General features: G+C 53.9%; 1 protein-coding gene and 1 non-coding gene across 6 annotated transcripts in view; one reads left to right on the top strand and one right to left on the bottom strand.

The window, feature by feature from the left end:
* AHNAK2 (AHNAK nucleoprotein 2) overlaps positions 1-14044 on the bottom strand; it is a 34055-nt gene that overhangs the window by 12273 nt on the left and 7738 nt on the right. For 2 of the 5 annotated variants that reach the window (XM_081551208.1, XM_081551210.1), the window contains exons 2-6: positions 4664-4722; positions 4456-4554; positions 3790-3873; positions 809-959; positions 112-296 (exon numbers count right to left, since the gene is read on the bottom strand). In XM_081551208.1, the coding sequence (XP_081407334.1) occupies positions 112-296; positions 809-959; positions 3790-3873; positions 4456-4554; positions 4664-4722 (578 nt within the window). Of the gene's footprint in view, positions 1-111; positions 297-808; positions 960-3789; positions 3874-4455; positions 4555-4663; positions 4723-8973; positions 10983-13945; positions 13987-14044 lie in introns of those variants that run through there. The other 3 variants (XM_081551211.1, XM_081551209.1, XM_081551212.1) reach the window with 3 other exon arrangements.
* TRNAE-UUC (transfer RNA glutamic acid (anticodon UUC)) lies at positions 5408-5480 on the top strand. Its single transcript has one exon. It is a non-coding gene; the product is annotated as a tRNA-Glu (tRNA).

The following is a 14044-nucleotide window of genomic DNA, read 5'->3' as shown; positions in this document are numbered from 1 at the left end:
GGGAGAGCAAACCTGTTGGCCTCAACCAGGGAGGCGGAGGCCCTGGGCTCCGGGGACTGCAGGGGCGGGGAGGAGCCGGCCTGGCCGAGCCCCGTGGGCAGGGGAGCTCACCTGCTCCTCGCCGACCCTCGGGCCAGGCTTGGCACTGCCAGCTGCGCCCTCCTCGGCCGCTCCGGCAGGAAGCTTCCGTCTGAGTTTGAACTGAACCTTGTATGGCTCTGAATACTGAAGGATTTTGAGAGCATCTTCATATTTAATGTTGTCGAAGAATATGGTCGTGCTGAGCAGTTGATCCCCTGGACAAAGACAGAGCGGCCTGGCGCCTTAGTGACCCCGGCCTCTGGTGCCTCACGGGAGGGGCCCACGGGGGTGTGACTGGAAGGCTGTGGCCCGGGCTGCCCGCCACTTCCTTTTACTGAGCCGCGGGTGGATAGGAGCCCCTCATTTTCAGGCAGAGAGCTCTGCACAGAAAGTGGCCCCAGTCTGGACATGGCTGAGAGGTCTCCAGGGAGCCACCCTGCGTCCACTGGGGCCCGCCCCCCTCCAACACCCCCTCCCCCAGTGGGACTGTGGGGACACTCCTAGGGGTCACCCTGCGTCCACTGGGGCCCGCCCCCCTCCAACACCCCCTCCCCCAATGGGACTGTGGGGACACTCCTAGGGGTCACCCTGCGTCCACTGGGGCCCGCCCCCCTCCAACACCCCCTCCCCCAATGGGACTGTGGGGACACTCCTAGGGGTCACCCTGCGTCCACTGGGGCCCGTCCCCTCCGCGGACCGTGGGGAGCTGGGGACGGGGCCATGGCACCTTCTCTCAGGTTGAAGAGCTTGGCAGCTGACGAGTCCTTCAGCACTTGCTTGACAAAGATGCCCTGGTCCCCACCGCCCGCGACACTGTAGCCGCTGGCTCCAGCCTCCACTTCCGTCTTCACTGTCACTTCTGCCCCGTCCTGCGTGGACTGAGCAAAAGCACAACAGGGCCTCAGAGAGCACACGCCTGTCCCACCGTGGGGCCTGTCCCACCGTGGGTGTGGCTGCTGGCGGCTGCCTCCCCTGGAGCCCGGGGACCCCAGAGCGCACCTGGGCCACAGTGTCCGGCTCTGGGGGAGGCTGGCGGCTGCTACCTCTGCTGACAGCAGCCTCCCCTGGTCCCTGCCCTCACTGGCCAGGGCTCAGGAGCACCCTGCCCCGGCCGTCCGGGCCCAGCAGGGCTTGCTGAGCCGAGGAGGAGGCTTCACTCACCTGTGGCCAAGCCTTCCTCCACTGGCTGCTGGTTCATCATCACCCGCATTCCCGGGAACAGTCACTTACAGGCTGGTCCTCAGCTGGTCCTCAGACCAAGGAGGGTCATTTGCTGTTGCTGTTCAATCGCTCAGTCACGTCTGACTCTTTGCGACCCCATGGACTGCAGCACACCAGGCCTCCCTGTCCTTCACCAACTCCCAGAGTTTGCTGAAACCCACGTCCATTGAGTCGGTGATGCCATCCAACCATCTCATCCTCTGTCGTCCCCTTCTCCTCCCGCCTTCAATCTTTCCCAGCATCAGGGTCTTTTCCAACGAGTCAGCTCTTCACATCAGGTGGCCAAAGGATTGGACCTTCAGCTTCAGCATCAGTCCTTCCAATGAATATTCAGGACTGATCTCCTTTAGCATGGACTGGTTTGATCTCCTTACAGTCCAAGGGACTCTCAAGAGTCTTCACCAACACCATAGTTCAAAAGCATCAATTCGTCAGTGGTCAGCCTTTTTTATTGTCCAACTCTCACATCCATACATGACTACTGGAAAAACCACAGTCTTGACTAGACGGACCTTTGTTGGCAAAGTAATGTCTCTGCTTTTTAATATGCTGTCTAGATTGTTCATAGCTTTTCTTCCAAGGAGCAAGCGTCTTTTAATTTCATGGCTGCCGTCACCATCTGCAGTGAGTTTGGAGTCCAAACAAATAAAGTCTGTCACTGTTTCCATTGTTTCCCCATCTATTTGCCATGAAGTGATGGGACCGGATGCCATGATCTTTGTTTTTTGAATGTTGAGTTTTAAGCCAGCTTTTTCACTCTCCTCTTTCACTTTCATCAAGAGGCTCTTTAGTTCCTCTTCGCTTTCTGCCATTAACGTGGTATCCTCTGCATATCTGGGGTTATTGATATTTCTCCCCACAATCTTGATTCCAACTTGTGCTTCATCCAGCCCAGCATTTCGCAAAATGTACTCTGCATATAAATTAAATAAGCAGGGTGACAATATACAGCCTTGATGTACTCCTTTCCCAGTTTGAAACTAGTCCATAATTCCATGTCTGATTCTAACTGTTGCTTCCTGACCTGCATACAGGTTTCTCAGGAGGAAGGTCAGGTGGTCTGATATTCCCATCTCTTTAAAAATTTTCCATAGTTTGTTGTGATCTACACAGTCAGAGGCTTTGGCATAGTCAATAAAGCAGAAGTAGATGTTTTTCTGGAATTCTCTTGCTTTTTTGGTGATCCAACAGATGTTGGTAATTTGATCTCTGGTTCCTCTGCCTTTTCTAAAACCAGCTTGAACATCTGGAAGTTGTCGGTTCACATACTGTTGAAGGCTAGCTTGGAAAATTTTGAGCATCACTTTGCTAACGTGTGAAATGAGTGCAATTGTGAGGTAGTTTGAGCATTCTTTGGCATTGCCTTTCTTTGGGATTGGAATGAAAACTGACCTTTCTGACTCCTGTGGCCACTGTAGAGTTTTCCAAATTTGCTGGCATATTGAGTGAAGCAATTTCACAGCATCATCTTTTAGGATTTGAAATAGCTCAGCTGGAATTCCATCACCTCCACTAGTTTGCTCATAGTGATGCTTACTAAGGCCCGCTTGACTTCGCATTCCAGGACGTCTGGCTCTAGGTGAGTGACCACACCATTGCGATTATCTGGGTCATTAAGATCGTTTTTGTAAGATCTGCTGTGTATTCTTGCCGCCTCTTCTTAGTATCTTCTGCTTCTGTTAGGTCCATACCATTTCTGTCCTTTATCGAGCCCATGTTGGCATGAAATGTGCCCTTGGTGTCTCTAATTTTCTTGAAGAGATCTCTCGTCTTTTCCATTCGATGGGTTTCCTCTATTTCTTTGCATTGTTCCCTTAAAAAGGCTTTCTTATCTCTCCTTGCTATTCTTTGGAACTCTGCATTCAGATGGGTATATCTTTCCCTTTCTCCTTTGGCTTTAGCTTCTCTTCTTTTCTCAGCTATTTGTAAGCCCTCCTCAGACAACCATTTTGCCTTTTTGTGTTTCTATTTTGGGGATGGTTTTGATCACCGCCTCCTGTACAGTGCCCGGGAGAATGCCAAAAACGGCATGACCGGCCTGAGCTTGGACCTGATGGACCCCCAGGATCTGGGAGAGCGCTGGAATCGCTGGCCTTGGGGAAGGCACTGTCAGTGACAGAAGAGGCTGCCAGGCGGCGGTGTGCCCAGCTCCCCAGGAGCCCACAGAACCCACCCTTCCTGCGGTCTTGGATGCAACAGGCAGTGGCTAGACCCACTGTATAGGTGGGAACACTGAGGTCTGGGCACCTGGGTCCACCTGATCAGTGGTCTGGGCCCTTCCTCATGAGTCTTGGGAGGCCTGGACCAGCGTCCCGGAGCCCTGCCCCCTGGCCTGATAAAGGAGTGGCACACCCTTCCCCAAAGCACGGGGGCACCCTGCCAGCTTTCCCGCTCTTCGACATCTCTCTCTGGCCCTGGCTTCCCGGCTTGAGCCCCCGTGCAGGGGCGGACCCACGCCCACCCGATGTCCCCTCGCCGCATGCCCACCTCCAGGTGGCTCATCCTGGAAAGCGTCCGTGAGTCCCCCGAGTCCCGCTTCCACCAGGACCTCCGCCTCCTTGGCGTGTCTTCCTGCAGCAGCAACAAACAGCGGGGTGACCAACCCTGCCCCTGCCCAGGGGACAGGAGGGACTCGGGGAGGCCCAGACACCCCAGCCTGAGGCCTTGAATCTGCAGGGTGCAGCCGTGTGCAAGCGGAGCCAGGCTCCTCCAGGGGGAGGGTGGCTCTGGGCCTCGACGCTTCCCACGGGGCCCGGCCCCTGCGCCCACAGGTAGAGGGGCCAGAAAAGAAACAGCGCCAGAGTGAGGCCTTCTAGGGAGCACAGCAGTGCTGGCCTCCTGCAGTCGTCTCCATAGGTGGCCACAGGGACCCTGTCTGTGTCTCCTGGCCAGACAGCCGAGTGTGTGCACGTGTCCTGTGCCCCATCGCACACGGGAGCGTGAGGTCTCTTCCCCAGCTGCACACACGTGTGCCATCTCTACCACATCTTGGCTGGCTGAAGGGAGGACCCCAGGGCAAGGGCAGAGGAGTCAGAGGAGATGGCTGAGCGGACACAGCTGTCCACGCAGGGCGATCCGGAGGTGGTGTGGCCGCCTGTGCCTCTCCCAGCTGAGCCCTCCCTCCGCCTGGGTGTGTCCGTCTAGGGGGCTTACCGGGAGTCTGAAGCCGGCACCCTCAGTCACGCACTCGTAGACGGGCGAGGAGCCCTGTGGCCGGGGACGGATGACCTCGGGCCCCGGCCCCTCAGTCACCTGGTGGGAGGAGAGAGGCTTAGGCTACCCTCAGCCACTCGGCTCTGCTCAAGTCCAGGAAGGGCCGAGGGGGCAGAAGCGGGCGCGCGCCCTCCCGGACCTCACTTACCGAGTGCTCCTCCTCGGATTCTGCATCTGGCTCTCCAGGCTGCAGCTGCCGACCGGACACTGCAAAGGGAGGGCTGAGTCAGTGGGGCCTTGTCGGTGGGCGGAGTGGATGGTGGAGCTGGGGGCAGGGGCCCAGGAGAGGCTGTGGACACAGAGGAGGGGTAGCCCTGGACACTGGGTCTGGGGGCACAGGCAAGGGTCGGGGAGGACCCACAGTCGCTGAGCTGGGGAGGCCGCAAGACGGGGTCTGAAAGCAGTGAGCCAGGGTAGGGGCGCGCGGATCAAGTAGGTGAACCTCACAGATTTAGTCAAAGCAAGTTACCAAACAAACACCAGTGAAACAGCAATTATAACCCTGGTACGGAATCAGAATGCAGAGTTACTATAACAAGGAAAGCATAATGTCCAGCACTCAACACAAAAGTACTCGACATGCAATGAAACGAGCAAGGATGATCTTTAGTGAGGAACTAAAGCAGCTCATGGGACCTGTCTTTGAGTGTCCGCAGATGCTGCATTTGGCACAGACTCCAAAGCAAGATTCAGAAATTTGTTCAAAAAAGTAAAGGAGAACATGTTTGAAGAATTAATGAAAAATATGATGACCATGGCTTCATGAAGAATGTCATAAAGAAACAGAAATTTTTCTTTTTAAGTGGAAATTCTGGAGTTGAAAATTTACTAGAAGGACTCCATAGCAGAGCTGGGATAAGAGAGGAAGTGAAAAACTGGTAGATTGGGGGAATCCCCTGGTGGTCCAGTGATCAGGACTCAGCACTTTCACTGCTGGGGCCCAGGTTCAATCCCTGGTCAGGAAACTAAGATCCTGAAAGCTCTGTGGTGCAGTCAGAAAAAAACAACCACAACAAAAACACTTGTAGATTAATATAAATCAGCCAATTTAAACACTCTAATGGCAGAAAGGGAAGAGGAACTTAAGAGCCTCATGGTAGGGGTGAAAGAAGAAAGTCAAAGACTGCTTGAAATTCAACATTAAAAAAGCTAAGATCATGGTATCTGGTCCCATCACTTCATGGCAAATAAAAGGGAAAAAGTGCAAGCAGTGACAGATTTTATTTTCTTGGGCTACAAAATCACTGCAGATGGTGACTGCAGCCATGAAATAAAAGACGCTGGCTCCTTGAAAGAAGAACTATGACAACCCTAAACAGTGTATTGAAAAGCAGAGACATCACTTTGCTGACAAAGGTCCGTACAGTAAAAGCTACGGTTTTTCCAGTAGTCATGTACAGATGTGAGATTTGGACCATAAAGAAGGCTCAATATCAAAGAACTGATGTTTTCGAACTGTGATGCTGGAGAAGGCTGCTAAGAGTCCCTTGGACAGCAAAGAGATCAAACCAGTCATTCCTAAAGAAAATCAACCCTGAATATTCATTGGAAGGATTAATGCCAAGGCTGAAGCTCTAATACTTTGGCCACCTGATGCAAAGAGCCAGCTCACTGGAAAAGACCCTGATGCTGGGAAAGACTGAGGGCAGGAGGAGAAGGGGCAGCAGAGGGTGAGACGGTTGGAAGGCGTCACCGACTCGATGGACATGAGTTTGAACAAATTCTGAGAAATAGTGGAGGACAGATTATGGCCTGTGCGCTAAATCTGTCCCGTTGCTTGTTTGTAAGTGAAGTTTTGTTGGATCACAGTTACGCTCGTTCATTTACGTGCTGCCTACAGCTATTGCTGAGCTACAGCCCTGGAGCTGCAAGAAAGATTACATGGCCTGCAAAGCTGGTGTGCTGCAGTCCATGGGACCACAAAGTGTCGGACATGACTTAGCGACAACAAAAACCGGTGTAAATAACAAGGGGGTAAGGATTGAAGGAAAATGAACAGGGTTTCAGAGATCCATGGGATGACATTAAGAATGCCAATTATGTGTAGTTGAAGTCTCAGAAGGAAAAAGAGGCAGAAAAAAATTGGAGGGAGAATAGTGGCTGAAAACAATCTACAGATCTCAGAAGCTCAACAAACCTGAGTAGGCTAAACACAAAGGGATCCAGACCTAGACAATCACATCAAAATGTTCACAAGAAAGACACAATTTTGAAAGCAACAAGGAAAAATGGCCCATCACATTTAACGGTACAACAATGCAATCACTATCCAATACCATGGACGCCAGGAAAAAGTGGAATAATAGATTCAAATTGCTAAAAGAAAAATGTTGTCAAACATGAATTGTATATCTAGTAAAGTGTCCTTCAAAAATAAAGGCAAAATAAACACATCTGCAAAAAAACAAAGACAAGGAGAATTCATTGCCAGCAAGTCTTCCTACAAGAAATGCTAAAGGAACCGGTATTAGATACGAACCCATCGCTACAGAAAGAGATGAAGAATGCAGAAAATGGTCACTATGTGGGCAAATATAAAAGACTCAGCAAACATATCTTTCCAATGAGATATCTATAAATATATCCCATTCCATCTTTTAACTTCTTTAAAAGATATAAGATCATATAAAGCAGGGGTTGGCAAACTTTTCTTGTGACAAGTCAGACAGCATATATTTCAGGCTTTGCAGGCCACGCAACCGTTCTCGCAGCTCCACGGTTGTAGCTTGGCAATAGTTGTAGACAACATGTAAATGAATGAGCATAACTGTGACCCCACAAAACGTCACCTACAAAACAAGCAGCGCGACAGATTCAGTGCACAGGCCGTAATCTGGCAACGTCCCATACAAGGTGGTGATTCTAAGGTCATATTGCTGGGATTATAATACATATAGCTGTAACATAGGTGGCAATAATAGCAAAAAAAGAAGGGGAAGGGGAAGGATATATGTTGGATCAGTTTCTATATTTTAGCAGAATTAAGTAACTGCTAGGGACTAACAGTGGGAGTAGGCACGGGCTACAAACAGGCTCCAGAGAACTGGGGGTGATGGGCATGTTCTAGAATTGGACAGGGTGATGGCTGCACAGCTCTGCAAAGTTACTGAAACAACTGAATCATGCATTTACAACGGGTGAGGTTTATGGCATGCAAATTACACCTTAGTAGACCTGTAAAGGAAAAGGTAATTAACTGCATAAACAAAAGCAATATAACATAGAATTTAACATATGTAGGAGTAACGCATATGACAACTATAATACGAAGGAAGGAGTTGGGCTAATGGAAGTTCTTACTGTAAAGTTCTCACATTATACATGAAGAAGTATAATGTTATTTGAAGACACACTGTGATAATAAAAAGCACGTACTGTAAACCGTGAAGCGACCATTACGATGAAAAAGATGCGCAGCTAATAAGCCAACAGCAGAAATAAAATACAAACTAACAATCTATGTCTGTAAAATATACATTAATATAAACGACAAAATAATAAAATATACACATATGTATATATACAATACATATGAGTGTATTATTATATATATACATGTAGAATAATGTGTATATACAAGAATGCATATAATTTGGATATATAAAAATTATATGTATAATTATATGTATAATGTATATAATTTACATTAACTACATTAATATAATTATACATGTATGTGTATAATTTACATTAATATTTGTCTAGTATATAATTAATTATACACATTTAATATATAAATATATATATCAATTTATAAATATAAATTTTATACCTATATATCTGTAACATATGTTATTAAACAATTATATACATGTGTATGTGTGTGCATGCTAAGGTGCTTCAGTTGTGTCTGATTCTGTGAAACCCTATGGACTACAGCCTACCAGGCTCCTCTATCCATGGGATTCTCCAGGCAAGAATACTGGAGTGGATTGCTGTGCCCTCCTCCAAGGGATCTTCCCGACCCAGGGATTGAACCCGTGTCTCTTACGCCTAACCTGCACTGGCAGTTGGGTTCTTTACCACTAGTGCCACCTGGGAAGCCATGTATATATATTTAAGTAACTCTAAAACATGGTAAGGAATGAGGGAAAGAGGAGCAAAGGATGGATTGAATAAAATTAGAAAGCAACTAGCAAGATGGTAGGATTTAAGCCACCCATATTGACTATTAAATATAAAAGGACTTAAAATTCCAATCAAAAAAGTAGAGATTGTCAGATGAAATTTAAAAAGCAACCCCGATCACATGCTATCTAGGCAAAATGGACTATAAATAAAAAGAAGTGAAGTGAAAGTCACTCAATCGGGTCTGACCCTTTGCAACCCCGTGGACTATACAGTCCATGGAATTCTCCAGGCCAGAATACTGCAGTGGGTAGCCTTTCCCTTCTCCAGGGGATCTTCCCAACCCAGGGATTGAACCGGGGTCTCCTGCATGGCAGGCGGATTCTTTACCAGCTGAGCCACCAGGAAGCCCTTAAATGGAGAAGACAAGACAATATGGGGTGTGCAGCACGCGTGCTCAGTTGCTTCAGTCATGTCTGGCTCTTTGCGACCCCGTGGACTGTAGCCGCCAGGCTTCTCTATCCACGGGGACCTCCAGGCAAGAGCACTGGAGTGAGTTACTATTTCCTTCTCCAGGGGATCTTCTCAACCCAGGGATCGAACATATGTCTCCTGCATTGGCAGGCAGGTTCTTTACACTAGTGCCACAGGGCAAGAAAAGAAAAATATCTAATTATTTCAAAATAATAAATCATTTTTTAAAACTAATCATTTCATAATAATAATAAAGGGCAAAATTCATCAAAAAAAAAAATCTGCATCTGTATACACCTAATAACAGAGGCTAAAAACACTGAAGTGAAAACTGGCAAAACTGGAAGGACAAATAAACAAACCCACATCGAAGACAGAGACTGTAACACTCCACTCAGTGCTCCATAACCTTGCAAAACAAAACAGGTAAGAGAACTGGCCCACCCGTCACCCAACAAGCCACACTGACCCCTGGAGATCACGCCCCCTGCCGGCAGCAGAGCGCACATTCCCCTCCACTGAGGTGGCCCATACGCTGGCCCATTTGAATGTCTCAATAAATTTAAAATAATTTAAACCATTTAAAGTCAGCTAGGTATTTTCTCTGACCCCCAACAGAACCAAGTCAGTATGATATAAACACAAATATCAATGGAAAAGAACAGAAAGTCTACAACAGTCTCACGCTTTGTAAGATCAATTATTTTTGACAAAGCAGCCAAAATATTCCAATAGAAAATTAACAGTCTTTTCAACAGCGGTGCTGGGACAAGCGGATATGTATTTGGGGGAAAAAAATACCTGGACGCTTACTTCCTATCACGTGAAAAATTAACTCAAAATAAATCACAGAGCTAAATGTAAAACTTAACAACTGCCAGGCACTAGTGATGGAATTCCTTTGGGGGGGGGGCAGACCAGATGGGGAGAGGTCTCAGGAGGAGGTTAGGGGTGCTGGTTACAGCAGTGTGTCCACTTTGGGAGAAGGCATTTAGCTACACACGGGTGACTTGTACCTTTCCCCCCCAAATGTTTAAATCCTACATAAAATTGAAATGAGAAAATCATAAACTGTATGCCAATGAACTTGAAAATGCAGAGGAATTGGACATATTCCTAGAGACACAGGGGCCAGCATCGCTCAGGAGAAACCGGCTATGCAAATACTCCTGTGATGATTCAGCGATCAAAACCCCTCCTTAAAACCGGTCCACCAGCGCCTGCAGGCCCAGCGCCCCCTGAATTGTACTCCAGATTCCAGGAGAAGCGGCCCTGGATCTTAAGCCCAGCGAACCCTCCCTGGCTGTGCCCGCACTGCTGGTGAGGAGGGGTCATCTGCCGACCCCGGAGTTCCCACCGACGCCCCGCCAGCAGGGCTTGGAGCAGGGGGGCACCCCCGTCCCACGGGCTGGTCCCCAGCGTGTCCCTGTCCCCATGGAGCCCGCGGGGGAAGCCCAGGCCTGGGGGGACTGCGGGTGTGGCGGGTCCTCTCTGGCCAGTTTGCTGTGTGACCCCGAGCAAGCCAGTCCCCCTCTGAGCCTTGACTTCCCCGGATGTCAGAGAGCTACCATGCCCAGGGAGAAGAGGGGGAGGCGGAGGTCGGGGCGCGGCGGGGAGGTGGGAGCCAGTCCCGACGGATCCCGGGCCGCCCGCCGGAGGAGGAGACCCGGGCCTCCGCCCCGCCAAGCCCGCTGCCCTGCGGCAGCCAAGGGCGAGGGCGGCGGACCCCGCAGTCTCCCTTCCCGTCCTGCCCAGACCCTCAGCCGCATCCCCAAAGGGGGCGCGCTGGGTGAGCCCGGGCATCGGAGGCCGGGGGAGAGGAGCCACTGGCCGAGGTGCTCAGCCCTCGGGGCCGCGCTGGGACCGGACGCGGCGGGGGGAGGCCAAGGGTGGCCGCGCCCCAGCCCGGGCCCCCGGCCTGGCCTGCGTGGGGCGGCCTCCCGCTCCCCGCGCCCCGCGCTCCAGGCTGGGGCGCCGCCCGAGGGGCGGGGAGCTGCGCGGACCCGCCCAGGAAGGCAGCCCGGCCGCCTCCAGCCCGCATCCTTCTCTGAGTCACCGCAAAACAAGGCCGGGACCGCCCTCCGCGCCGGGCTGGCAGGCGTGTCCCTGGGGGCGCGGGCGGCGACCCGCCCAGACCCGGATCACGGCTGCGGGAGGCGGGTGACCCAGACGGTGTGCAGCGGGGCCTTGGGCTGGGCGCGGGGGTGCAAGGCCCCAAAGTCGGGCGGGGATCCCTCAGGCCCCGAGAAGCTGTACCCCCAGACCTGCTCCGGGGGAGGCTGGAAGCTGAAGGGAAGGGCCGGGGGAACCTGAGGGCCCGTGAACCTGGGGGCGGGGAGACTCGGCCCGCCCAGCTTGGGCTGGACCAGCGCCCCTCCTGCTGCTGAGGCCCCTGCCGGCCCAGTCCCCCTCTCACAACAACGCCCTCGGGTGCCAGAGCCCTATACCTAAGGCAGGAACCAACAGTGGGGGCTCAGGGAGGCAAGCACAGGCCGCTGGGAAGGTGCAGGGCTGTCGTTGTAAGCTCTGGGTCCCTCTGCACCCCTTAAGGCAGAACCCCAGGCTGGCTGGAGCCCAGCCCAGAGACGCACAAACAGGAAGGAGGAAATCCTGCCTGCCCCAGGGCCAGGTGGCCAGCAGCCCTGCCAGCCTCGGACCTGCCCCTGCGGAGGGGAGAGGAGGCCTCCTCGTAGCCCCGAGCTCTGTCCTGTCAGTCCCCGTGCCCTGTGGGCCCCCCGCACCCTGAGTGCACCAGAGGCGTCCCGGCAGCTGCCCTGACCCGGCCTCGGCCCTGCAGAGAGCCCAAACCTGGCAGTCGCCTGGAATAATGACTGATGACATAGGGTCACCAAAGCCCACTTTGCAGAGGAGGATGTGGAGGTGACTCTACTGAGCCAGGCCCAGCAGGGCCAGCTGCTGGCACCTGCTGCCTCCCCCAACGCCCGTCCCCTCCTCCCCAGGGCTCGGGCCCGGCCGTGGCCCCAGCACCCCGGCTGGTCTACATACGCACCCTAACTCTTCCATGGCCTCAAACGCTACCTACTGGGGGACTTGGGTGGGGGATGGGCACCACATCATCAGAAAAGCTTCACTCCCAAGAATGGCAACCCTCTGGGGTGGGGCCTCCAGGACCTGTCTGCGGAGCGGGCAGAGCCAAGGAGCAGCCCGATGCTGGCGGGGGGACAGCTGCAGAAAGGGGGCGTTCACCTGGATGGCTTCACACTCACCTTGCCCTTGGGGCCCCGGACTGACCTGGGGACTCTCCCGCCAGCCCCAGCCAAGGGGGGGTTCTTAGGGGGCCCAGCGTAGGACCACTCATGGGCGCAGCAGGTTTGCCTAAACAGAACCCAGGTGTGCACCTGACTGACCGCGCCGGGAGCCCAGCTCCAGCCTCCAGGTGGGGCCAGGTATGGGGCGAGCTTACTTGGGCAGCAGTAGGACCGGGGACTGTCAGTGTGAGGGGAAGGAGAGCGGCCAGCAGCAGGGCCCTTGATAGCGGCCTGAGTGTCCGCCCTTGGGGTACGTGTGTGCGTTCACGAGCCTGGGGGCGTGTGTTCACGGGGTCTTCATGCTTGTGTTGGGTGTGTGTGTGTGGACAACGTGCAGAGCCCCCGGTGAGCCCCCGGCCGGCCCGGGCTCCCGCCACAGGGGACGCTCTCTCGGGCTGGGAGCCCAGTGCCCGCAGGGGCGCACGGGACACCCCGCCTCACCCCATCGTCAGGAGGAAAGAGCTGAGCGCGGCTGACTTGTCATGAGACCTCCAGACTTTCTGAAGCAACGCCCGCAGGCGGCCGAGGGCCCGCCCTGCCTCCTCGGTATTTCTCAAGAGAAGTGTGCTGCACAGGGCGGCAGCCTAGGCTCCGGCTCTGCCTCCAGGAAGGCCTTGGTACCCCCGGCCCACAGCCACCTCCACTGCAGCCCCGGCTGCAACCAGGCGGCTTTCAGGTCACCCTCTCCCACCTGGCTGTCTGCTTGGCCCACCAACATCGGCACCCTTCCCGGACCTTCGGAGCTGGGCTCCAGACCAGCCCTCTCTCCCAACCTCTGCCCTTTTCATATGCAGCTTCCTCTGCCATCTCACTGTCTAGCTTGGCCACCCTGCCATCATCTCTGGCCACTGCCTGGTCGCTGGTTCCCGGAACATTCTCACAAACACTGGCATGCAGTAGGTACATAATAAATGCTAGAGCCGGGAGTAGGTGGGTAGAGGAAGGGACAGTGAGTGCCGCCCGGCCCGAGGGTGCGGCGGAGTCTCAAGGGCTAGGAAGGACAGCAGGTGAGCCCAGCGCATCTCCTTCTGCACCTGGACACTTGGGGGCCTGAAGGCGGCTCCCAGACCACCAACTGCTGGGCCTGGCAGCAGAAAGCAGTGTCCTGACCCTCCCGCCCACCCCAGCAGGCCCAGCGGGCCTGACTCTGTCTGTGTCCAGGCTGAAGGGCCAGCACCCGGATGCCCGGCGCTGTGTGACCCTGGGAGACCACCACACGCCCCCACACCCCGCCCGGCACCTGCAGATAAGCTTGGCTGAAGTGCCCTCCTCTCCCACAGGCCCCCAGCACATCAAAGAGGGGCCGCAGCCGTCACCTGAAAGACCCGCCCTCAGCCACACGGCCCAGCTGGGGGTCTGCCTTTTCTGGGACTGAAACGGCCATGCTGACCATGGCGACCCTTGGCCACCAGGACCGGACCAGCTTGGCCCCCCAGCATCAGCTGGGTTGGAGGAGGGCAGGCTCAGGGAGACGGCGATGGAGATGCCCAGCCCAGCTCTGCCACCCCCCCCCCAGAATCCTCTCTCCACCCTGCAGGGGTGGTCGGGTGCCCCAGGGCCGAGCCCAGTAAGGGGGCAGGGGGCAGAGGGTGAGTACCGAAGACAGCTCAGCCGCTTACCGAGGCCGACGTCCTCCCAACTTGCCCCGAAGTGAAGATCCAGACTCCCAGCTCCCTGGGTCCGTCCTCCCGACTCCTCCCCTCCACAGCCCCGCCCTC

The sequence above is a fragment of the Giraffa tippelskirchi genome, chromosome 12 (genome assembly GCF_054371585.1).
Source record: "Giraffa tippelskirchi isolate mGirTip1 chromosome 12, T2T-mGirTip1v1.2.pri, whole genome shotgun sequence".
Classification (NCBI taxonomy): domain Eukaryota; kingdom Metazoa; phylum Chordata; class Mammalia; order Artiodactyla; family Giraffidae; genus Giraffa; species Giraffa tippelskirchi.
The sequence above is the reverse complement of the archived record's forward strand: the minus strand, read 5'-3'. Positions and strand labels throughout refer to the sequence as shown.